Source organism: Erpetoichthys calabaricus, chromosome 1 (assembly GCF_900747795.2).
Source record: "Erpetoichthys calabaricus chromosome 1, fErpCal1.3, whole genome shotgun sequence".
Classification (NCBI taxonomy): domain Eukaryota; kingdom Metazoa; phylum Chordata; class Cladistia; order Polypteriformes; family Polypteridae; genus Erpetoichthys; species Erpetoichthys calabaricus.
Window position 1 is genome coordinate 338,319,848 of NC_041394.2, and position 27,108 is coordinate 338,346,955.

General features: G+C 38.5%; 1 protein-coding gene across 1 annotated transcript in view; it reads right to left on the reverse strand.

Annotated features, from left to right (window-relative positions):
• LOC114668170 (oocyte zinc finger protein XlCOF6-like) overlaps positions 1-27,108 on the reverse strand; it is a 93,316-nt gene that overhangs the window by 60,818 nt on the left and 5,390 nt on the right. Inside the window, exons 2-3 of the mRNA XM_051927970.1 lie at positions 16,472-16,838; positions 2,042-3,182 (exon numbers count right to left, since the gene is read on the reverse strand). Coding sequence (XP_051783930.1) covers positions 2,042-3,182; positions 16,472-16,802 — 1,472 coding nt within the window. The 5' untranslated portion in view covers positions 16,803-16,838. The remainder of the gene's footprint in view (positions 1-2,041; positions 3,183-16,471; positions 16,839-27,108) is intronic.

The window sequence follows — 27,108 nt, forward strand, 5'->3', positions numbered from 1 at the left end:
TTGTGAAAAGTGTCTTGCACCCCAAAACATGAGGCTGAGTCTCAGTACTTTAGCAAAACCAGCTTCATTCTGCTTGAAACAAGAACAGCACAGTCATTTATTGTAGCGGGGTCTGCCACTATCCTATACATAGACACAGCAGTCAGGCAGGGTCGTGGCCAAGTAGTACTGCTCCCTGCATTTATAATGTTCCATGCATCACCCATCGATAACAGGTGATTATAGTGCAACCACTATCTTCCACAGACGTGGCAATCGCACTTCGGGATGCACTTCAGCGTATCATCCCATTGAGGGGGTTCCACAAGAGTTCAGAAACCTAACAATATCCTCTTAAACTTTGTGATTCTGCCTGAATTGCAGTTTGTCATTGCAAAGATCAAGACCTCGTGTGTCAATATGCAATTCTTGGATGTGTCTGATGTACTTCTACTAGAAACTTGTGATCTTGCTGCTTTATACTGTACGATTATTAAAAATGAGAGCTGGTCTCAGTACGACAGGCTGGTGTATGAAATGCGGGTGTGATAAAGTCCGAACAACTACAGACACGATCAGATGTCTGTTCACGGGAGGTGCCGCTGTTAACTCCACAGTGGTACAACTTTGTTTGTAAACTCCCCTTTCCAATAGCGAGGTAAGGATTAATTTCAAACACAATCTGAACTCTGAAAGTACTTTAATTCCTGTTGCTGTGGTCTGTAAACAAAGTAAATACATACACTAAGTTACGTTACGTACAATTACACAAAGTAAGTTTAACAAACATTTGAACCTCTTTATATCAAATTATCTATGATAAACTTACTTTTCCACAAGGACGCACAGCATTAATGGCTCAAGTGATAGGAGAAAAGGACAAACTATTCTCACAACGTGCAGCAAGTAAACAAAGGAACGAAAGACGTGCGAAGCCTGAACCTTCACCCGGAAATATTCTGCCATTTGAGGTCGCAAATCAACCTGACAAAGGACTTTCTGACAATTATACTTTGATTAATACCACTCTACGCAACATCACCATCCTCCATTCCACTTCCATCCATGATGTTGCCTAACTTTGATTTTTTTCTGTCCTCATATTTTAGAGGTGTGTGGATTTGCTAGACAATACTGAATCCTGTCTACTGTTGTTACGTTGATGATTTTGCTTTTCTCTCAGTTATGGCTTTATTCACCTTGAGTCTGGTATTGCTTCATGTTATTCCTGATCACTTTTCTCTTGTATACATTTCTGCATCATTGTCTTTTGCGTAAGTCCAGGAACTCTTCTTTCATGTCCTGCATTTCTTTGCCCTCTAATGATGGAGTCATATTTACTTTTGTTGTGTTGTTCTCTTTAGTTGGTTTGTTCGCTTTTGGATTTAATTAACTCTTGTTGTTTTTCTAATTAATTTTTCAAATTCTGGTTGCTCTTCTTTATGGACTACTTCTTTTGATGTATCAGTTTCTGTTGAACTTAAACTTTCATTGTCACTTTTAATCTGCTGTACCACCATTCATCACTGTAAATCCTCTAACTTCTCTACATATTGTTTGAATTTCACTGAGATCTGGTTGCTTTTGAAGACATTACACTTCTGGGTGATACTTTGAGGTTTTAATAGTCTGTATTTTAGCCTTTGAAAACAAATTCAGAAAATCTTTTTTTTAAATTTAAACTTATTTTTGGCTGTTGGTAGGTTTGTGTTGGGAAATATGCTGTTCATCTTTCTTCAGTATTATTCCTTATTTTGCTGATGCTTTGGATTATTTCTTTTGTCTTATTTCTTTTCTTATTGGTTTGTGTTAGTTATCTAATATGGAAAATTAGGTTATATTTCTTCACTGAGGTTTTGTGCGAGTCCCCCTGGCATGTCTTTCAGTTTAGAACTCAAGATCAGTTGCGTAGAAGTAGCACTACATGATCTCTTTGTCTTCAATTGACAACTAGATTGTGTCTAGTCCTTTCATTTTCTTGCTCATGGTATGCTTGTGTGGTCTTTTCTGTTTCAATGTGCTGGGATCACTGTGAATTTTTTTGTGGCTCTGAAGATTACACTTGTGTGAAAACAGTTTGCCACACTCAGAACAGCAATACGGCTTCTCTCCAGTATGAATTCTTTTGTGGCTCTGAAGACTGCTCCACTGAGAAAACTGCTTACCACATTCAGAACAGTAATATGGCTTCTCTCCTGTATGAACTCTTTTGTGGCTCTGAAAACCACTCCTGTCTGTAAACTGTTTGCCACAATCAGAACAGCAATATGGCTTCTCTCCCGTATGAATTTTTTTGTGACTCCAAAGACTGCTACTTTGAGAAAAACGCTTGCCACATTCAGAACAGCAAAATGGCTTCTCTCCAGTGTGAATTCTTGCATGTACCAAAAGAATCCTTTTGAATGAAAAATGCTTGCCACATTCAGAACAGCAATACGGCTTCTCTCCCGTGTGAACTGGAGTGTGTCTTTTAAGACTGCTCATATGCAAAAACTGTTTGCCACATTCGAAACAGCAATATGGCTTCTCTCCTGTATGAATTTTTTTGTGAACCTGAAGATGACTACTTTGAGAAAAACATTTCCCGCATTCGGAGCAGCAGTATGGCTTCTCTCCAGTGTGAATTCTTTTGTGGTTCTGAAGATGGCTCCTTTTTAAAAACTGTTTACCACATTCAGAACAATAATACAGCTTCTCTCCAGTATGAATTCTTGTGTGGGTCTGAAGACTGGTGACTTGAGAGAATTGTTTTCCACATTCAGAGCAGCAATACATCTCCCCTCCAGTATGAATTTTAGTGTGTCTCTGAAGGGTGCTCTTCAATGAAAAGAGTTTTCCACATTCAGAGCAGCAATATGGCTTCTCTCCGGTGTGAGTTCTTGTGTGTCTCTGAAGGGTGCTCTTCAATGAAAAGTGTTTTCCACATTCAGAGCAGCAATATGGCTTCTCTCCAGTGTGTATTTTAGTGTGTTTCCGAAGATTACTCTTGTCGTAGAACTGTTTGCCACATTCCAAACAGCAATATGGCCTATCACCAGTATGAATTTTAGCATTTTTCTGAAGAGTACTTCTGTTTAAAAATTGTTTGCCACATGACAAACAGCACTGCTGCTTCTTTCCTGTTTGAATTCTTGTGTGACTCCGGGGATTCCTTAAAGGAGAAATTTGTTTGCCACATTCCAAACAGCAGTGAGGCTTGTTTCCTGTATAAATTTAAAATGAAAATTTAAAAGCTTATTTTTCAATCCACTGTGCCATTTCTCACATTAAGTTACAAAATACATTTTGGCTGTAATTAGGAACAAGCTTTTAAAAACATAAGTAAACATAAAAATAGAAAGACACGCAACTTGTTAATTTTCCCTTATCTTTCACAATTACTTACCATATGAGGACAATCACTGAAGCCAAGAATTTGAAACAGCAAACTATAAGGACTGTGTGTGATAGATCCAATTTACGAGCTATTTATAATAGCATCCAGTAAAGTTCTTGTATGTGATCTGTTAGGACTCTACAACCCAGACACATGCTGGAGAAGCTCGTTTGGAATTATTTTTTTTCTGAACAAATGCTTTCACTACCAGTTGGGGTCATCTGCCTGAGCCAGCTCAGCACTAAGTGGGGATCAGTTGACAACTCGGCATCTCTCTTTAAGCAAATGTCCAGAACATGTGACATCAGAGCAGATGGCACAATTACAGCTGTCATTGAACTCTGATTACAAGCTTCTCTGGATCTAAATGATCTTGGGCCAATCACAGAGTTTGTTATTGGCAATCCAAGACTGCCACAGAAATTCAGTAACAACTCAAAACTTGGCCTCATCTCAGGCAAATCTTTTTTCACAATCATATTCTTCAACGTATGTATCTTTCTCAAAGTGGATGAAAGAAAGTAGGTCTGCACAGTCAGTAAATGGCATACGAATAGATGTTTGACACAAACATGCAAACAATAATGAAAGTTCTCCTCTGTGCAACTTTAAGTCTCATTTCAGTGAACTTCTCATCGACTAGAACAAATTTAAACAGTAGGCACCCTGCCAAAGTCTTGCATTCCCATATATACTCCCAAGGCCTCTGTGGTGGGGCAACTGCAGAAGTCACATCACCCTAGATCAAGAAATGTAATTCTAACTATATAACTCTGGCATACTTTAACTTCCTGCATGACCTCTAGGTCCTGCTCCACCTGAGAAGTAACATTTATATGCAATGACAAAGTTTACATTGCCAAAGTCTAGTATACATGGATTTTTCTTACTCTTGTCCATTCCCAATTGTCATCGCATCAAACTCTCATGCTTCACCTAGTGTGTGGAAGGCCCACATGGTTGCACTACATGTCTTTGTCAGAATAGGCCTGAATGGTCTATGTGGGCCACCAGGTGCTTGTCAGTGATCATCCTTCCCAGGCCTTGTTTTGGCAGGATACCCAGTTTTCCTGTCCATCGAGAGCTTCCTCTTAATTGTCATGAGGGTTATTCATGGATTGTTGTTTGCCTGGCACATCTAAATCAGGCAAAAGCACAAATCTCTATGTAACATCACTCTGAGGAACACTGGGCATCACCAGAATTAGGTGAGCAGGTGCAAACACAACACATTTAATGCTTATCTCATAGTTTATTCATTAAATCAACACTGCCGAAAAATATTAAATTGAAAGTTTCTACTATAAAATCAAAACTTAAATTTTGTATGTACAATAAATGGGTGCTGAGGAACTAATACTTAGCATGTCTTTCAGGGCTGAGAACAATAAAGTGATTCCATACTGTGGAATGTTAGAATTCCAAATTATGATAATCCATCAGTTAAAGTTAATGCCTTCCAGAGCAAATGTATCTGACATTGAAGCTAAACTGGACTTCCCGCCTGATGATAAAGTGTTTGTTCCCCTTATTGCTACATGTCGGCGTTGGCATTGCTTTGTAGTAATCTGTGGTATTATAGCTGATCTTCATAGCTAGTGATGAGTGAACTCCATGGACTTTGCTTCATCATGAGTTTGGTGAAATCACAGAACTGTTACAGAACTTCACTCAACTCCGTTACTTACATTGCAGTCTGAACTAGTTTTGAGTGACCTATAATGGTGCATTGGACTTTAGTGTCCTTGAGGGATAGTGAAACATCTTCAAACTATGCTGAACTAATTATTGTGGTCAAAAATGTGATCAGAGATATGAAGCAGCGGTATAACCACTGTGTCACTATGCTCCAAACAACAAAAGATGTGCATGGAAAAATAACAATTTTTTTTAAAAAAAGGCCACAAATTAATTATATTTAGTTATATTTCACGGTGCTTACACAGTTCTAATCTTGAGGAACACATTGGCCATGCCATGAACTGGTGGCGTAGAACTGGCACTTTCTATTGTTTGAAATTGCAGCTATGGACATAACTGGAGTGTCTTTTTTGTTCCTAAACTATCTGTGTAGGCATTTCTCACTTTTTTCTTACACCTAGAAGATACAGTAGAAATGTCTTGTAAAAAATAGCAATAGATATTTTTTTATTATTATTCCACAGGGTCTTAAGTGTTTTCTAACTTGGGGAGGGAAAGGGCTCCTTTAAGGCTTGTTTTGACTTATAGTCGCAGCAAGTGGCTAATAATTGGCCAGCATATTAGCCATGCAGTGCTGAGCGGCAGCAAGCAAATGAGCGAACAGTAATCAGTGTTATATATCCAGTGATAGTACTCATAATATTCTCAATATGGTCATCTAGCATGTCCCTCAAAAGAAAATATTGCAATTTGTTATTAAAAAAAAGTTTGTGCTGTAATACCGATAAAGTTCCAACATCATGTACGAAGTTGATGAGGCAGTGATCTTATAGTGTACATGCATGAAAGTTCTGTGCAAGGCTGCTATAATTCGGTGACATCATACTGGCATCACTGGGTTAAAAAAAAAAAAAAGGCCAAATGAAAATATTTGGCAAAAAATGTCACAAAAAATACTTCAGAAAATTTCTTTAATCGAAAATGTACATAATTAAATTGTGTTCCCTTCACTGCTGGGTAGAAATCTGGTGTGTAAATAAAAATCATAGTATTTGTTAATAGTTGGGGGAAATGCCTGGAATTTTCAAGAAAGATAAAAGATCTTTAGTTTAGATGATCATTTTACCTCAATATATGGCAGCAAAATTGCTTGACTGACAAATCAGAGCATCATCTAGGCCACAGAACAAAGTACAAGTACAAAACTTAATTGAAGTCTTCATAACAAAAATGGTTTAGTAAATCTGACACTATTCCTTTAGCTGAGGTGGGACAAATTGGTTTTACATTCCTTTGTAAATCCAGAGAGATATTAGTCAAGGAGTTGGCCTTGGAAAAATTCTGAGCATTAAACTGTAAACTGCTTTACAGTAGTGTGCAATCCTGAAGACTAAATAAAAAGTACAAACTAGAGTGAGAGAGAAAAAAATGCTTGTTTGGAGCATTATTATTAATAAGAGCTGAGATACACTGCCAGGTAAACAACCTGAACATTTATCATTCAAACTAGAACAACAGTCAAGAGAAGGACAGTGTGGCCTATTCTATGAGAAGAGGAGCCAAAGCAAAAGCCACAGTAAAGAGCAGAGCTTGTGAATCTTTTTAACCCTCTCAGGTAACTGCAGCAAAACCTAAGGGCCACAGACTAATCAGAGGCCTGCCAGATTTGGCTACAGACTATATTGCAATTAATTAACAGAGATGGTTGGGTCAGTGGCATGTTCATTTTTTGGATCCAATATATGCTGTATCCATTTTACAATATTATAAGGAAACATTACAGACTACATTTTAAATAAATCTACATATGTTACATCAAGACAAGGGCATGGCTGCCAGACAAACCAACTTGGAACTTTATAGTGTTATATTGAAATTCTGAGTGTGTTGTAAAGCAATATTTTTTTCTTTAACTTACTCTAAATCTGAGGAAAATCAATGCAGTGCTAAAAGTGACAGACTGGAGAGTATTGATGAGGGCACAGTGGCTTCTGTAATAATAATAACATTTATTTGTATAGCACATTTTCATACAAAAAAGTAGCTCAAAGTGCTTTACATAATGAAGAACAGTACATAAAAATGTAATGTCTGATAAGTCAATCTGATGTCGGAATCCCTAGAATGGACGGTCTCTTGATTTTTATTTCAAACCACTGTTAACTATTCTCATTATTTATCTGGTCTTTTTTCTTCTCTTATTCTGGATTCAAAAAAAGCAGAGTATTGTGAAATTTAGAATAATATAAATGTATTTTTCTGTTAACTTTACCTGATTAATCGACTTTGTAATTTTCATAATTACTCACCTTTTGTGCAGTTTTCTCCTTTAACTATAACTGAACAAGAACAATTAACAACAAGAGCAGCAGATATGGAATCAAAATCTTCAAGGCTGCAATTACACAAGGTTCAGGCCAATGAGTGAATCTACTAATAAATAATGGCTTAATTAACTAAAACACCTGGGGTCTCATGTAGAAACGGTGTGTACGCACAAAAATGTGTATGTACACACGTTTCCCCACTCACTTTGAGATGTATTAAAACTAAACTTAGTTAAACTAAACAACCTCACACCATGTGTATGCATGCTTCTGCTTGGTTTTGCAAACGGGAGACACCCACTGTTAAAGAAGTGCTACTGTTTCTGTGTTGTTTCCCTTTCAGATTCACATCCATGATGTGGGCTTTATCAGATACACCAAAATTAACTGCATATTGCTTACAAATTTAATTCACTTGATTGTAATCACTCTGTAACAATATAATGGTGCATGGAATGGCCAAATTATTCCAACTACCAGAGCTGCTTTAGCGTTGTTAGAAGACATTGCAATGGAAGAATAAGAAGAGAGCAGGTATTTATAGATCATACTGTCCCCCATAACAATGACTGGCTTCTAAGTCGATTTAGATTTCCAAGAGCTACCCTCTTGGAGTTGTGTGCTGTTAGAATACTTGGATGTATACTTGATATCACTTTTATGATGAAATTAATAAAATGTAATGTACATATTTTAAAAGGTAAATTGTTTACTTCATTTAAATAATGTACACTGTTAATGATTAAACATGTGGGGACAGTGTGGCGTGATGGAAGCGCTGCTGCCTCGCAACAAGGGGGTCACATTCTGTGTGTCCTCTGCCTGGAGTTTGCTATGTTTTCCTAGTGGGTTTCCACCATGTGCTTCGATTTCCTTCCAAAACATTGCAGGTTGGTGGATTTGGGGATGCTAAAATTAACACTACTAGTGTATGTGTGCACCCGTCCCAGCAAGTCATTGTGCATGAGGCAGGAACAATCCCTGGCTGGGGTGCCTGCTCATCACTACTGCTGTGTCACCGTGCCCCCACATCTTTAATACACTTTTTAATGCATTTCATCATAAAAATGATAAAGTATACATCTTAGTATTCTAAAATTTTCAGAGAGCTGTAGTATCATGAATGTATTCTGTGTGATGCCTGTCAACACAAGAGAACGCCTGTTTAAAAAGCAGGTAACGATTAATGACAGGGTTGGGGAACAATCAGGAAAGAAGCATTTAAAATGGAAATTTTCAGATTAAAAGTTGACATTTTGACTTTTGTCCTGAAGGAGATTTTTTTTTTATTTTAAGGACGTTGGGGGAAATCTGTGCTGCCCGCATGACAGATCCTAGTTAGCACTATCATTTGTGATTGAATCATTCTGTATCTTTGGCATTACTTATTGACTTTACTTACTTCTGCCTTCTGACAAAAGTACGTTTTCCCATGGCATTATGGTACCGGAAACGTCATCTGCTAGTATAGCCACAAGCCTTGTCCAAAGTTAATGAGCCGCGACGACGCAACTGAAGTGCTAGACTGCAGCAGCCTGGCAGCAGGGGCAGCCTTAGGCATGTGCAAACTGTGCACCTGCACAGGGCCGCCATGCCAATATATATTGAATATAAAACAGAAAGAGAAAATAACAACACAGCTGACGGCAATGTGGCCGAAAAAAATTGTGTTTCTTGTTAATTAGTACGCTGTATTTACTAATGTCGCTTGAATCGGAGCAGTAAGCTATATGTAGTATTATAACGTTCTACCGTAATGAGAATATCATGGACCGCCACTTGGTTTTCAAGTTACGGACAAGTGCATATGAGAAGCGCATCATGAGCACGAGGCGGCAATACAGTGTCCGCAACGGACGTGGCCATCCGCCGTGCATAAGATACCGTATTGACATTGGCGGGCGAAGGGGCCACCGATTCTTTCTCTGCCCAGGACCACCACGAGCCTAGAGCCGCCCCTGCTAAGGCTACACTACTGACTGGGCTGCTGAGACTGGCCACTGGGCAGAACTGACCATTACGAGTAGTAATAGCTCGCATATTTTCACGTTTTTTTGCTCTGGTTTTATGTAATTTTGTGCTAGTATTGTAACGAACAGTTAGTGCAGACTACAGCTGAAGATTTGAAGTGGACATGAGAAGTTGGTGAGATGTTTATTAACAAATTTTTGTGATTTTCAGTTTGTAAAATTATTGTAGGTCAGGGGGCTTTTTGCATATCTGCTTATTTTACAATATAAACTTTGAAGTAAACTTAGTAAAGTAAAATTTGATTTTTGGAGGATTTGTCTTCCAACTTGAATTACTGAGCAATGAATTCAGCGAGCGTTTTCGTAATTTCAGTTCACACGAGAATGCGCCTACAACTATCCAAATGGAACTGATTGAACTGAAGTCAGATTCTATTCTGAAGGCAAAAAAACAACGAAGTTGGTGTGCCAGGCTTGTATGCTTACCTGCCACCCTCGTATGTGCAGATCCGTAAGTTTGCATCGAGAGTACTGTCTATGTTCGGAAGCACTTACCTTTATGAGCAATTGTTTTCGTTAATGAAAGCTACCAAAACCCGACATCGCTCAAGACTTACCGTCGAGCACCTTTCATCCCTAATAAAAAGTTGCAGCTGCACAAGATTTCAAGCCTGATATTGATGAACTGGTTACTAACAAGAGATGCCAAGTGTAGGGACAAAAGAAATAGAATATAAGCAATGAATATAATATAATAATATAAGGACCTAGCTAAGAGCCTAAGACTCTAATTGTACGCTGTCGTACGGAGATTGTATAGAAATAAATTGTTTTTCTTTAAACTTTAAGTGTTACATTTTTTAAAGTTTTCAGATTGGAAAGAAAGCTACAGTAACTTTGTATAATAGTATTTGTTACAGTGCGGCCCGGTGACGCACATATGGCAGTCAAATGGGCCCACCAATGGTAGTGAGCTTGACATGCCTGCTATAGAGCAATCCATACCACTTTCAGTCTTGCAGTTTTTGTCATATTTTGACATCTATTAAAATGACCTAATGCAAAAACTGCAACTTTAAGTGATATGCTTCAAAAGAATTTTTAGTACCAGAAGCAATGAACAAGAACACTTCACATTGTTTTTGCAGTCTTCTAATTAATTGCCATGCATCTCTCCTCTTGTTTCTGGCATCAAACACCTGAACTCAGGTGGAGTGCAACCCGCTTCAGGGACAATGACAGGCAGGGTGTTTGACTGGTGTGGCACACCAGTCACACCATAATGCAGATATCCTAAGGCAAACTCAAGGAGGAAAGAAACCTCCCTTGGTGCACAAGGGCAAAAGCTCTCTTTGCCCTCTTGCATTTCTCTGCGCACACTAAGCATGTATTGTTTTCAGTTGATCTCATGCTAAAATACAACTGAAATCCTTTCCCTTTTCTTCTTGAATCATTTGAGTAAAAAACAAAGCTGATCTGCAGCTAAAAAAAAACAGCAGGGCAGCTTGCTTAAGTAGCATAACAACATAATTAGTCAGTGGTATATTATGTGGCAAGTTTAATATAACAAAGGCAAGTATTTTAGCTAGCTAGGTTATGACAGCAGAGAGGTATAGTGGTCTTTCAAGAATAGGACTCTATGGTGGCGGAATGCAAGATTTAGAAAGCAGAGTAGCGTAACAGTAGTGTAGTGTAACAGATATGTGTAGGCCAGCAGGGTTATGATGACAGGCCATTACACCAACCTTTCAGGTATATACCGCTATGTGGCTGGCCTGAAAACTGGCATGTCAGGTTTAAAACGGTTAACATGCATGAACACTTAAACAGAAAGGAAAACAAAGCAATTTTAATTTGATTGACATAAACAGCTCATGACAAATATTAGGTGTGTTACAAATATACTCCATCTGTACCTGAAAATTAATTTACTTAATGTATACAATTGGACCCCTGTTCACATCTTCTCTTAATCTCTATTGGCTCAGCCCGATATCACTCAAGTCGAGGAATTTTTACTTAATCATTCCAGCGTGCCTCCATGACCTTGTTGTATTTCATATCACAAGACGTGACTTCATGATTATGTTGTACAGCTAAAGTATTACCTTTCAATTGAATGCGACAACCTTTTGGAATGATAAAACTAAAGCACCTATTAACCCTTTTGATTCTATCTATTCTCTACCTTCTTGCTAACAGCAATAAAACTCATATAAGACTTATAAAGGCTTCATGTCAGGAGGAATTCCCAAGTCCATATTCCCATACTGTACTATTTTTTCCCCTAATGTTTATTTCTAACAGGTTTCTAATTTTTTACTTATTCACATCTCCAAATTCAGAAAAAAACATCATCTCACCATTCAATCAATACTGCACCCATTTTAACTCCTGACATATTTATAGTATTGCAGGCAAATGGCAAGACTGCCCGCTGTTTACTATGTCAACTGCGTCTTTTACTATGTTTAGGTAAAAATTAGATATGCTGTTCATGTCACATCTTAGCAAAGTGTGTGTTATAAAATGTAGTAAAACAGCAACTCATACTGCAATGCACAGAGTAGCAGTGAGGGCTACTACATTTGTTTTTAAATAGTTTTTCTTTTTATCCTCATATTTAACATTTGTTGTACATTGCAATGAATGACATAGTGTAAACATTTTTTCCTTTCTTTTGCACTGCCTCTCATTCTTTCAGTCTTTATGATGACCTTTTTCTTTTCTTAACATATCACTCTTCACTAAGAACAGACTCACAAGGCTTATAAATATTTACAACTATTAAAACCATAAAAGCAATCATATGCAAATGCACAAAAATGCAAAAACGTTTAGTCAAACAGCTCTAGGTTTACCTTTAAACAGAGAGTAAAAAAAAAATTGTCATGATCTGTTTAAGTTGACCATTGAGGCTATGCCCTTTATACTGATAACAGAGGTATGGACAATGGAGAAAAAAACAAAAGCTCTACTCGTCAATTCTTCGTGGGGGGAATAAATAAATAAAGAAAAATAAAACTCTGGACTTTGAGTAATTCTTCACAAACATGGTATGTATATTATCTTCTATAACACGCTACCGTGGCTGTTCATTTGTCTGTCCAGGATTTTAAATCACCTGTAGCTCGGAAACCGTTTCACCTATTGACTTGAAATTTGGTACACATATACTACGTGACATCTCCTATCTGCTTTCGGGGCGATGATTTTATTATTCTTTTTATTTTTTATTTTATTGTAGAATCAACTCTTAGCAGTGCGCAGCAGGGCGGCCGTGCGGCGCAGCAGGGCGGCGCATGCGTACGGGTGCCGTTCTCATTCCCTACCACCTTCGCTAATCATTCTTGAGGCAGATTGAAGACTTAAGTGCCAGATTAAGTGAATGATTAAAGAAAATGTACTAAGTAATTGTAACACAAAAACTAACAATCAGTTTTAACACGAAAAGATGCCATCGAAAGAAGAGAAGCAGCGGGCTGCTAGAGTGGAGAAAAGAAGAGCTGCTCAGGAAGCAGCAAGCGCATCAACCTCTGAGCAAATGAATGCTAAACGTACAGAGAAAGAGGATGAAAACTAGGAATGCTTACGTCAAGTGTATTTACTGCACGTTATCGTGCAGTGCGCCGTTACTGGTATATTTATTTTATATATATATATATATATATATATATATATATATATATATAAAAACACAATTTGTGAGGCAAATGCATAAAATGAATCACTATCTATGAATTAAAAAAAATACATAGCCAGTCTTGCCATTTTATAGTGGAGCCTAGGAGTGTGTGGTATGTATTGCCTATGATAACATCTTAATTGTCATTTTAAAGATGTGCAAGCTGAAATTAGAGTATGTCACTCACTTTTCAAAATCAATCAAAACACACTTTGAGAGTCCATGCATTCACTGTCTCATGTAATGTAACAGGATAAACTACTGTGCATGTGCAAAACGAGCGCCTAGGTGTGCACAGTCGGCACACCACAAGTTAAGCAAGCATAGCTGCCAAAAAATGAGTGAGCAAACAGCACCAGGGGATAAAATAGCTTTGCAATGTACATTGTTAGATTTAATTGCAAGGTGTGGATCATCCTCACTCACATGGAGGTGGGTTGGCTTTGAAAAGACAGATGTTGCTCAAAAGATGGCAATCTATAAACTTTGTAGGGAAATTGGTTGCCAATAAAGACAGCACAACAACTAACTTGTTTCACCATCTGCAAACTAACAACTGCACAGAACATGAAGAATATGAAAAGCTTCAGGAGTCACCTGTCCATGACAGGTCTAAATCTCCCAAGGTACAAGCACAAAAACACAATCAGGAAACTTTAATGGAATCATTCTGCAAAAAAAAGTGCGATGCGACAAGAAAGGCAACAAATGGCATGATATAACAAACGGCGTCACCAATTACATCGCAAAAGATAATGGTGCCAATTCAAGCAGTTGAAAAGGGATGGTTTCAAACAACTTTTGAATACTTTAAACCCAAGATGGACACTGCCTGGCCGAAAATATATTTCAGTCAAACAGCTCTGCCTAAATCGTATGATTCATGTCGCCAGACTCTGACACATAAACTGCAGAAGGTTTCACATTTTGCCACAACAACAGATTTATAGTCAAGCCGAACATCTGAGCTATACCTCTCCTTGCCACTGCATTTCATCAACAAAACCTGTGAACTGCAAATCTACTGCTTGCAAATATCCTACTTCCCAGAAGAACACACAGGTTAACATCACTGTGCAAATTCTGAAAGATGTGCTGGCATCATGGTCGCTGCGAGAAGACCACAGTTTGCATGACAGACACCGGGGCTAATGTTGTCAGTGCCTACAGATTAACAACTGGAAGAGGCTTTCTTGTTTTGGACATAGGCTTCATATTGTAATTGGTGAGTAATTTGGGCTCCTCTATATAATTCCATTTATGTGAAATTGATCTAGTACAGATCCCCGTAGGTGTCATACAAAAAAATTGGTTTCAATGAATTATTTTTATTTTTGTAAGAAGGATGTGTCTATAAGGTGTGTTTTATTTTGCAAGCCATCTTCGTTGAGGTCCTCGATTCCAAAGCATATTTTTTCCTTTCATTATTTAAAACACTCACACAGATCCCAGACTCCTCACCCCACTCCATCCTGCCACTATGGCTGCAAATTGGGAGCAGGTGATGACACAAGGTAGGAAGCAAAAAAGCAAAACAGTCTTTTGACAGCTATTAAAGAGAGAAAAAAAAGGAATTCAGAGAAGATGAGTCTCTTCACACTGTCATTGAAAAAAGCTACTTGATGGTACCCGAGGTGGACTGTGACAAAAATCCACTTGAGTAATGGAAAACACAAGACATACATTTTCCCAAATTGGGGAAACTTGCAAAAAATATCTGCCTCCTTGCCTCAAGGAGCCCTTCTGAGAGGGCTTTCAGCAGTGGAGGAAATGTTGTGACATGTAACCGTGCTGCTCTGAAGCCAGACTGGGGTTTATGTCACACAACTTGGAAGTTTCCTCAGGAGAATTTTACAATTATTTTTTCTGAAATCCTTTTGTAATATTGGACATAACTTGAAGTTAGGAATTTGTTAAATGTTATAGGTTTGAGTTTTTGCATTATTGTGCAATATATGACAGAACTTGTTTACAAATGCTATAGTTTTTTTCTTGTGCAGTATTTGACAGAACTTTGGATTTTTATACTATAGTACAATATGTTAGATTTTTGTTCTTGCTTGTATGCTGCACAATTCACCTGACACCAGAGCAGTTTATGTTTATCCAGACGGTCATGTTCTTGCCCTGCAGTCCAATTATAATTAATATTTAATTTCCTTTGGAGTCATACCTTGTTTACGTTAAGGGTAAGGGTTAGTCTAAGATGCTCTCATTATAATAGTTTTGTTGCATTTTTTTGTATAAATCCTTTGGCCCACTTTTGATCTCAGTAATACTTTGACTGGTGATTTTAATGTTTTTGTGTTATTTTACGGCAGTTTTAAGTAAATAAGACCCGTTTTCCTTAACTGTTATTTTCATTAACCTCTTTTGTAAGCTATGGTTTATATTCTATTAACTAAGATGAAGCTAGATCAATAAGACTTTTAGAAACATGTTTTTAAAGGATGCAAAATATCATCTAAGTCCAAGAAAATATCGAGATATAATTTTTGGATAATATCACACACACCCCAATCCCGTAGCCTTATGAAGCACAGGAGACTCAAAAAACAAAAGTCTAAAAACTTACCAATACGTCCATATTTCAAGACAAGACAGTTGTTGAGCACTGATCCGCATCTTGCAATTACACACACATTGTACAATAGCTTAAACATGTCATTCTTGAAACACCAATATTATTAGATTCAGCCATTTTAAAAGACGACCAGCTGTGCAGCTACCTCTGTGCTCCTCTTCTTCCTCAGTAATCTTTCACCCCCAAGGAGTGGTTTCCTCTCAAAAGATCAACTCACAGTAAACCGTTCATGCCACATGGTTGGTTTAATTTTGATGACCATTGTATTTATGCAAGAACTTACACAAGCAGATAGAAAACATATCCTTATCTCGAAATGTGATAAAATGACAATTTCCACGACCATTTTGTTATTACAAACGTGTCAGAAACATGGAAGTCATGTCTTATTACACTTAAAAGTTTTCTGCTTCATCTGTAAGATTTTAGGCTTTTATTTTTTGGTGATGCCTCATGTCCCATGAAGGCTTCAATATAAAATGCATAGACTGACTATGCATTTTTTTTTTAAGTTTATGGAAAATGCTTAACTTTAGAACACAATTTCGTGTGATAAATACTTCAGAAGAAATAAATTTGCCTTGAAAAATACCAAAATGCTATCGTTGAACAGGCAAAGTTGCAGTTCTGATGATCCGCTACCCTAGGGATCCCTGGAACTTCAATATCATAAACATACAGGGCAGTCTAATAATGAGCTATTTGAATGGCTTCCAGTATATGTGGTATACACAACTGAGCTCTTATATTTCCCAAAACAGATATTAACTTTCTAAGTTAGTAACTTACTAAAAGAATTCTTCACATTTTACCAAATAATATTTCACCTCACTGCATTTTCAAGTTCCACATAAAAAGTATGAGACTGCCTGATCCTAAAACTTAAACATATTTTTATTTTGCACTTACTTTTTTCAGACTGATTTGAAGGTAATGGTTGATCTTCAGGAGTTTTAAAAGATGAAAGTTCCTCAATTCTCTTTGTTTCAGAATGTAATGATTCAGACTTAACCTTGACATCACCATATTTAATGATTTTCCATTCCTGTGTCTCAATGTTGACAGAAATCTTAGCATGTTCTTTAATGCCTAATGACCTCAATTCATAAGCTTCATCCTTAATGCCCAGACTATCTTGTTCAGACTGGATAGACTTCCATTCACAGTCATCTTCCTCTTTAATATTTACAGCCATTTTCTCCATAATATCAATCTGACTTGTCTCTTGTTTCAGTTCCATCTTGGCCTTACAGTAAAGCACCAGCACCTTTCTTTGCTGTTGAAAGAACAGAATTAAATTATATCAAACTGCACCATTCAGCTCTAACAAAAATTCAATTTCTTTTCAAAGCATCATACCAGCTGAGGTCCCTGGCAAGTAAGACAGCCTGCAGAAACCACATAGTATGTTAACAGTAACTCTACACTGTTCATATCAAAATACCAGATATTAAACAAATCTAGAAGAGTGGAGTGAAGGTCCAACAGGTTTGAGAAAGACCACCTCACACAGTTGGCTTACAGGTATTGTGTAGATAATTAAAAAGTGATTAATGCCAGGAACCCAGAAGTTCTTGATGTATTAGTTCAATTCAACTCAGTTTAGTTTTTCTTAGCACTCTTAATTGAATACAGGGGACATAGCGTTGGGACAAGTTCTCAACTAAAATGCTCATACTAGCTTAACAAATGACTAATTACACAATGACTACAGATAAAGACAAATTTATTTAATCAGGCAGTAAACCAAAGTAGTCTAAAATGTATTAACATAAATGGATCCCAACAATATCTGTCGATTAAATAATTGTTGAAATACAACAACTGAAGAGAAGAAAAACTATAGTCAGCAGCATCATTGGAAAAAATAAAATCGCTTTGTGGGTCTTGAGGTGGATGGTGGGGATTTTATAACAGAGAAAGTCAAAGAAAGTTAGACTGTCACAGTTGTGGAGATCTAAGCCAACAGGCTGCCTACTCCCTCCTTAAGATGTTCTTATTAGATTTCTAAGACAACAAAGTGCAAACAGAGTATTAACATGGGACATCTTCTTCATCTTCTTTTGGCTGCTCCCATTAGGGGTTGCCACAGCAGATCATCTTATTCCATATCTTCCTGTCTACTGCATCTTGTTCTGTTACACCCATCAACTGCATGTCCTCTCTCACCACATCCATAAACCTTTTCCTCTTCCCTGGCAGCTCTATCATTAACATTCTTTTCCCAATATACCAAGTATCTCTCCTCTACACATGTCCAAACCAAAGCAATCTCACCTCTCTGACTTTGTCTCCCAACTGTCCAACATGAGCTGACCCTCTAATGTCCTTAAATCCTTACACTGTCTCCCAGTTAAGTTTATGGCAGATTTCAAAATCCTCCATTTAACACATAAAGCATTAACTGGCCAAGGTCCGGCTTACTTGTTGGAACTTATTATGACTTACAAACCACAGCGCACATTAAGATCTCAAGCTGCTGGTCTGCTTATGATTCCAAGGATTAATAAAATAACAATGGGAGGTCAAGCTTTTAGTTACAGGGCCCCTAAACTGTGGAATGGTCTGCCTACTACTATAAGAGATGCCCCCTTCGGTCTCAGCTTTTAAATCCCAGCTGAAGACTCACTACTTCAGTTTAGCATATCCCGACTAGAGCTGCTGATTAACTGTACAGACTGCATCTCTGTTGTTAGTCATTAGCACTAATACATAAGTAACATGATAGTTAGAATTGGATAGTAACCCTCACCTATTCTGTTTCTCTTCTCGGTACTTAAATGTGGCACTTGGTGCCATGGCCCATCTGTCAAGTTGTTTTGCCTGCCTAAGGTAAAGTCATCCCTGATGGAGGATCGCAGGAATTGTGGGAAGGAGGGATCCTTTCATCGGACTGGCTGGCCCAGCGCTGTTTCAGCCATGGAATGGCCAAATGGGGAGAGGCAGCTTGATGGATGAGGTCTCCAGGACTCTAAATATATCCAAATCTTCTTATGTGATATCATCTACTGTTAAATTCTACTCCGTACTTCTAAAATTTTTATTTTTATACTGTATTGAGGATTTGTTCTGTTCTGTGTATTGTATTGTATTGACCCCCTTCTTTTGACACCCACTGCACGCCCAACCTACCTGGAAAGGGATCTCTCTTTCAACTGCCTTTCCCAAGGTTTCTTCCATTTTTCCCTACAAGGTTTTTTTTTTGGGAGTTTTTCCCTTGTCTTTTTAGAGAGTCAAGGCTGGGGGGCTGTCAAGAGGCAGGGCCTGTTAAAGCCCATTGCGGCACTTCTTGTGTGATTTTGGGCTATACAAAAATAAATTGTATTGTATTTCTAATCCTATCCATCCTCATCACACCCAATGCAAATCTTAGCATCTTTAACTCTGCCACCTCCAGCTCTGTCTCCTGCTTTCTGGTCAGTGCCACCATCTCCAACCCATATAACATAGCTGCTCTCACTACTGTCCTGTAGACCTTCCCTTTCACTCTTGCTGATATCCATCTGTCACAAATCACTCCTGACACTCTTCTCCACCCATTCCACCCTGCCTGCACTCTCTTTTTCACCTCTCTTCCACAGTCCCCATTACTCTGTACTGTTGATCCCAAGTATTTAAACTCATCCACCGTCGCCAACTCTACTCCTTGCATCGTCACCATTCCACTGACCTCCCTCTCATTTACACACATGCATTCTGTCTTGTTCCTACTGACCTTCATTCCTCTCCTCTCTAGAGCAAACCTCCAACTCTCCAGGGTCTCCTCCACCTGCTCCCTACTCTTGCTACATACTAGGGCAAATTACAATGTGAAAATTGAGCAGACATTACTGAAGATAGCACCAATAACATCAAGCATAATCAAAAATCACTCTTCAAGATAAAGATGACAATATAGAGTGTAACAGAACTTATTAGTGCAAGAAAATCAAATCAGCAAATATAAAAAAACACAAAGTAGACATGAAAAGCAGCTGGAATTTTTCCTCATACATTTTAATCGGGAGGCAAAACAAGGAGTTTTAAATGTCAAAGACCTAGAAGACATTCTTGATAACTTACAAGTTTGTATTCCATTAAGCCAGATGGTTACTTGTATAGCTGCGACATGAGGGATTCCTGCCATTATGTTGTGTTCCTGAAATGGAGCCTGAGATAATTAGATACAAGTAAGGGTTATATGCACGTTAGTAAACTTACACCTGACTGCATTTTACTGAGCTGTGTGACACAAACAATTTGCATCCTGCATCATTTAACAGGCTGACTGTAGCTTTTCTAAAGCATAATGTCTTCATAATAATGAAGTACTATATGATTCTGAATATTTTCATCCCCAAATCAAAAAAGTAAAACCTACTGTAATAAAACACTAAGGTCTGTGTGTGTGTTGGAGTGATCAGATTTTAATTATAAAAAAATGCTATTACAAAACAAGCAAATATGTGAAATCAAAAGGAAGCTGGAAATGTGTTTTTCTTTTTTGTGTTAAAAGCGATTTAATTTTGTGCTGACTTGTGTGTGTATTAAAAAGTGAGCCTATCCCTTTAACAACATTACCTAGCGTGCTTTGAAATTCAGCCCAATTGACAAATCCATTGGATTCAGTGGGCTTGACAATGCATATGTTTAAAACTGGAAATTTGAAACAGGAAAAGAACACGAAAAGAGCAATACAGTGCATCCAGAAAGTATTCACAGCGCATCACTTTTTCCACATTTTGTTATGTTACAGCCTTATTCTAAAATGGATTAAATTCATTTTTTTCCTCAGAATTCTACACACAAACACCCCATAATGACAACGTGAAAAAAGTTTACTTGAGATTTTTGAAAATTTATTAAAAATAAAAAAAATTGAGAAAGCACATGTACATAAGTATTCACAGCCTTTGCCATGAAGCTCAAAATTGAGCTCAGGTGCATCCTGTTTCCCCTGATCATCCTTGAAATGTTTCTGCAGCTTAATTAGAGTCCACCTGTGGTAAATTCAGTTGGTTGGACATGATTTGGAAAGGCACACACCTGTCTATATAAGGTCCCACAGTTGACAGTTCACGTCAGAGCACAAACCAAGCATGAAGTCAAAGGAATTGTCTGTAGACCTCCGAGACAGGATTGTCTCGAGGCACAAATCTGGGGAAGGTTACAGAAAAAGTGCTGCTGCTTTGAAGGTCCCAATGAGCACAGTGGCCTCCATCATCCGTAAGTGTAAGAAATTCGAAACCACCAGGACTCTTCCTAGAGGTGGCCGGCCATCTAAACTGAGCGATCGGGGGAGAAGGGCCTTAGTCAGGGAGGTGACCAAGAACCTGATGGTCACTGTGTCAGAGCTCCAGAGGTCCTCTGTGGAGAGAGGAGAACCTTCCAGAAGGACAACCATTTCTGCAGCAATCCACCAATCAGGCCTGTATGGTAGAGTGGCCAGACGGAAGCCACTCCTTAGTAAAAGGCACATGGCAGCCCACCTGGAGTTTGCCAAAAGGCACCTGAAGGACTCTCAGACCATGAGAAAGATAATTCTCTGGTCTGATGAGACAAAGATTGAACTCTTTGGTGTGAATGCCAGGCGTCACGTTTGGAGGAAACCAGGCACCGCTCATCACCAGGCTAATACCATCCCTACAGTGAAGCATGGTGGTGGCAGCATCATGCTGTGCGGATGTTTTTCAGCAGCAGGGACTGGGAGACTAGTCAGGATAAAGGGAAAGATGACTGCAGCAATGTACAGAGACATCCTGGATGAAAACCTGCTCCAGAGCACTCTTGACCTCAGACTGGGGCGACGGTTCATCTTTCAGCAGGACAACGACCCTAAGCACACAGCCAAGTTATCAAAAGAGTGGCTTCAGGACAACTCTGGCTGGGCCACTCAAGGACATTCACAGAGCCCAGACTTGAATCCGATTGAACATCTCTGGAGAGATCTTAAAATGGCTGTGCACCGACGCTTCCCATCCAACCTGATGGAGCTTGAGAGGTGCTGCAAAGAGGAATGGGCGAAGCTTGTGGCATCATATTCAAAAAGACTTGAGGCTGTAATTGCTGCCAATGGTGCATCGACAAAGTATTGAGCAAAGGCTGTGAATACTTATGTACATGTGATTTCTCAGTTTTTTTATTTTTAGTAAATTTGCAAAAACCTCAAACTTTTTTCACATTGTCATTATGGGGTGTTGTGTATAGAATTCTGAGGAAAAAAATGAATTTAATCCATTTTGGAATAAGGCTGTAACATAAACTGTGGAAAAGTGATGCGTTGTGAATACTTTCTGGAAGCACTGTATGTCTTGATCTAATGTCATTGTCAAGACTGTTTACAAGCTTTTCAACAGATAAGAGCTGCACTTATGTGCACAATTAAACACTAATTTTTTCGTAACTTATTAAAAAAAACACTGAAAAAGTATATACAAGAATATTATACCAGCATCTACAAAAACAACAGTTTTTCTTTGTACTATTGATATGGACAATTGGCCATCAAGCTCATCTTTGCTGCCACCCACAGCATTGTGATCTGGACCTCACTCATCTTGGCAACTTTGTATCTACACATGAACGTTTCAAATAGGGCAAATCATGACAAGGTGGTCTAAAGGGAGGTGGAGGGTTTAGCCTGGATATGGCAAACAAAGAATAATCCAGGAAAGATTCCCATTCATATTCTAATTAAATCAAAGAGAACCTGGTCCAAGACAAGCATACAAGAACCTAGTCCTCAAGCTTGACCTGAGGTTGGAGGGCATGTGACCCATAACCTAATGAGGCTGCATGAAGCTGTCATATGGGCTTACAACTCACAAAGTTAATGGTCAGGAGCAATGGCAAGCAAGAGTGGGGTGGACCAGGCATATTAGGTCTCAGCAGTCAAAACTGGTTTTGGGGACACTGAACTTAACATCTCTGGCCAAGGTAGGATATGGAGCTCATGTAGGAGGCTGAAAAACACAAGCTAGATATAGTCAAGAATTGCCTATAAGCTTTGCCCATTAAATTTCTCTTTTGCCTTAAAAAAAGAAAATTAAATACATTAAAATTTAATAGAACTGCCTGGATATGAGCTCAACATGATAAAACAGAAACTGATAGGTCATCACTAACCATAATTCTAAATTTGAGATAAGGTAGTTATTTCAGATAAACAAAACAAAAGTTTCAAAGTAAGGAAAATTGAGGTTTCAAGGCAAAATACTGCTACTCCCTGATCATGGAACAAAACTGTAGTGAATGTTTTAACAGGACAAATCGGGTTTATTTTAATAAAACGATCATAAAATGGAACAAGAGCCTAAGATATAGTGAAAGTCAATACTAGGAAAACGTACACCAAAACAAAAATTCCAAGTAAAGTTGGAGGTGCTGAGAGGACGTGCCGACGTCAACTTTGCAAACGAGAGAGGCAGTTGAGAGTTGCTGAGAGATTGTGTTTTCTGTGGTGTGAGAGTTAATTAATAAAAATACACTTTGCTCTTATAAATTTGTGTTTTTTTTGGTTTTTTTTTGCGCTAAGGGACTGTGCTGGAATTTTTAAAGCTTTTTTTTCCAACCGCACAAGAACAAAAGTAGCTGGAAACGTTAATTGTACATGTACTTGTTCTTGTTAATTGTATTTGAATTAGCATCTAAGAGGCAGGGCAAAAAGCAGAAGTAACCGATATTGGCATTTGTAAGTAAATAACCAAGTTGTAACAATAAATAGTTAATAAGTAACAGAAACAGGTTATATAAAAAGGGTGACGGGGAGATCCAAGCAACTATAGGGTAAAGTCAGTTTAACTTGCATCACAGGAAAGTTAATGGAAGGTATTATTAAGGATAAGATTGAGCAGCACACGGCAAGGACAGGAGTTTTACTGAACAGTCAGCATGGGTTCAGAAGAGGGAAGTTATGTTTTACTAACATGCTGGAATTCTATAAGGAAGCAACAAAAGGATATGATTAAAGTGGAGCTTATGCAATTATTTACCTTGACATTCATTTTGATAAGGTGCCACATGAGAGGTTGAGCATCAATCTCAAAGAAGTGGGAGTTCAAGGTGATGTTTCTAGATGGGTGCAGAATTGGCTCAGACACAGGAAGCAGATGGTCATAGTGTAAGGAACCTTATCAGAATTGGCAGACATTAAGAGTGGTGATCCACATGGGTCACTACTATTATATTATGTGTATATATATATATATATAGTAATCCCTCCTCCATCGCGGGGGTTGCGTTCCAGAGCCACCCGCGAAATAAGAAAATCCGCGAAGTAGAAACCATATGTTTATATGGTTATTTTTATATTGTCATGCTTGGGTCACAGATTTGCGCAGAAACACAGGAGGTTGTAGAGAGACAGGAACGTTATTCAAACACTGCAAACAAACATTTGTCTCTTTTTCAAAAGTTTAAACTGTGCTCCATGACAAGACAGAGATGGCAGTTCAGTCTCACAATTAAAAGAATGCAAACATATCTTCCTCTTCAAAGGAGCAAACAAATCAATAGGGCTGTTTGGCTTTTAAGTATGCGAAGCACCGCGGCACAAAGCTGTTGAAGGCGGCAGCTCACACCCCCTCCGTCAGGAGCAGAGAGAGAGAGAGAGAGAGAGAGAGAGACAGATAAAAAAAATCAATACGTGCCCTTCGTGCTTTTAAGTATACGAAGCACCGTTCAGCATGTCGTTTCAGGAAGCAGCTGCACAAAAGATAGCAACGTGAAGATAATCTTTCAGCATTTTTAGACGAGCGTCCGTATCGTCTAGGTGTGCGAACAGCCCCCCTGCTTAATCCCCCTACGTCAGGATCAGAGAAAGTCAGCGCAAGAGACAGAGAAAAGTAAGCTGGGTAGCTTCTCAGCCATCTGCCAATAGCGTCCCTTGTATGAAATCAACTGGGCAAACCAACTGAGGAAGCATGTACCAGAAATTAAAAGACCCATTGTCCTCAGAAACCCGCAAAGCAGCGAAAAATCCGCGATATATATTTAAATATGCTTACATATAAAATCCGCAATGGAGTGAAGCCGCGAAAGGCGAAGCGTGATATAGCGAGGGATTACTGTATATATATATTAAATACAGTACTGTGCAAAAGTTTTAGGCAGGTGTGAAAAAAATGCTGTAAACAAAGAATGCTTTCAGAAATATAAATAATGATTGTTTATTGTTATCAATTTACAAAATGCAAAGTGAGCGAACAAAAGAAAAATCTAAATCAAATCAATATTTGGTGTTCCTACCTTTTGCCTTCAAACCAGCATCAATTCTTATAGGTACACTTGCACAAAGTCAGGGATTTTGTAGGATTCTAGTCAAGTGTATGATCAACCAATTCTACCAAACAGGTGCTAATGATCATCAATGTCACACGTAGGTTGAAACACAGTCATTAACTGAAACAGAAACAGCTGTGTAGGAGGCTTAAAACTGGGTGAGGAACAGCCAAACTCTGCTACCAAGGTGAGGTTGTGGAAGACAGTTTCGTGTCGTGGCAAGATTGAGCACAGCAACAAGACACAAGGTAGTTATACTGCATCAGCAAGGTCTCTCCCAGACAAAGATTTCAAAGCAGACTGGGGTTTTAAGATGTGCTGTTCAAGCTCTTTTGAAGAAACAAAAAGAAATGGGCAACACTGAGGATTGTAGACACAGGGGTAGGCCAAGGAAACTAAGTGCAGCAGATGAAAGACACATCAAGCTTATTACCCTTCAAAATCGGAAGATGTCCAGCCGTGCCATCAGCTCAGAACTGTCAGAAACCAGTGGGACCCAGGTACACCCATCTACTGTCCGGAGAAGTCTGGCCAGAAGTGGTCTTCATGGAAGAGTTGCAGCCAAAAAGCCATACCTTCGACATGGAAACAAGGCCAAGCGACTCAAGTATGCACGAAAACATAGGAACTGCGGTGCAGAAAAATGGCAGAAGGTGCTCTGGACTGATGAGTCAAAATTTGAAATATTTGGCTGTAGCAAAAGGCAGTTGGTTCATCGAAGGGCTGGATGGAGAGCGGTACAATAATGAGCGTCTGCAGGCAACAGTGAAGCATGGTGGAGGTTCCTTGAACGTTTGGGGCTGCATTTCTGCAAATGGAGTTGGAGATTTGGTTAGGATTAATGGTGTTCTCAATGCTGAGAAATACAGGCAGATACTTATCCATCATGCAATACCATCAGGGAGGCGTATGATTGGCCCCAAATTTACTCTGCAGCAGGACAATGACCCCAAACATACAGCCAAAGTCATTAAGAACTATCTTCAGCGTAAAGAAGAACAAGAAGTCCTGGAAGTGATGGTATGGCCCCCACAGAGCTCTGATCTCAACATCATCGAGTGTGTCTGGGATTACATGAACAGACAGAAGGATGTAAGGAAGCCTACATCCACAGAAGATCTGTGGTTAGTTCTCCAAGATGTTTGGAACAACCTACCAGCCGAGTTCCTTCAAAAACTGTGTGCAAGTGTACCTAGAAGAATTGATGCTGTTTTGAAGGCAAAGGGTGGTCACACCAAATATTGATTTGATTTAGATTTCTCTTTTGTTCATTCACTGCATTTTGTTGATTGATGAAAATAAATGATTAACACTTCCATTTTTGAAAGTACTCTTTGTTTACAGCATTTTTTCACACCTGCCTAAAACTTTTACACAGTACTATATATATATAAAGACATTTTGTGAAAAGTATGCTTAATTTCCCTCACCTTCCGCAAACTTCTATTACTGAAGCCATATTAGCCACTTTTATTGAAGATCTGCATTCAATGTTTAAGTATTATCAAAAGATTTTAAGGAATTCACCTTTAAACAATCCCTTGGGATAATAAGAAAAGAATATCAATTGGAATTTCAGGAACTTGGCGATTCAGAAAACACATTTCTCCTTAATTTGCAAAAAGCATACAGAAATTTACAAATAGGCCACACGTCATTGAGAATTGTCCAACATGTGTAACAGACACACGTAAAATCTCCAATGTTAAATTAGTTCTTTTAGCTTTAAGATAAAGCTTCCAATTTTGATGTGCTAAACATGAAATATGAACACTTGCCACGGACAAAGAACCCGTCGGGGTGTCATCCTATCCCTTTCTGTTTCACATGTTCACACAGAGGGGATGCCATCTCATGAGAACAGGTAGTTGAGAGAAGAAAGGGCAATAGCAATGTAGGCTGACAAAGTATAAATCCAGCATCAACTTGATGTGGAGAAAGGAGAACATGCGAGATGGCACACTATAGCCAGAGCAAGCAGCGAGTGAAGAGCACAGCACTGGAAAGCAGCTCAATCACATTTTCACAAGCAACTCAGACCTAACAATGTATGGAAATACAAGAATAAATGTAAAGAATAATATAAAAACAAACTTAAAAATAAAATAAAGATGAACTCAATAAGGGAAAAGCAAAAGGAGTTAGAGGCAGATGAAACAAAGAAGTATAAAAGAAAAAAAAAAAAATCAGGGCTGTGAAATCTATACGCAAAAACACAGACTCTGACTGCTCTATTTGTAATTAGACTAATATATTTACTGTATCGATTGAAGGCACACAACATACAA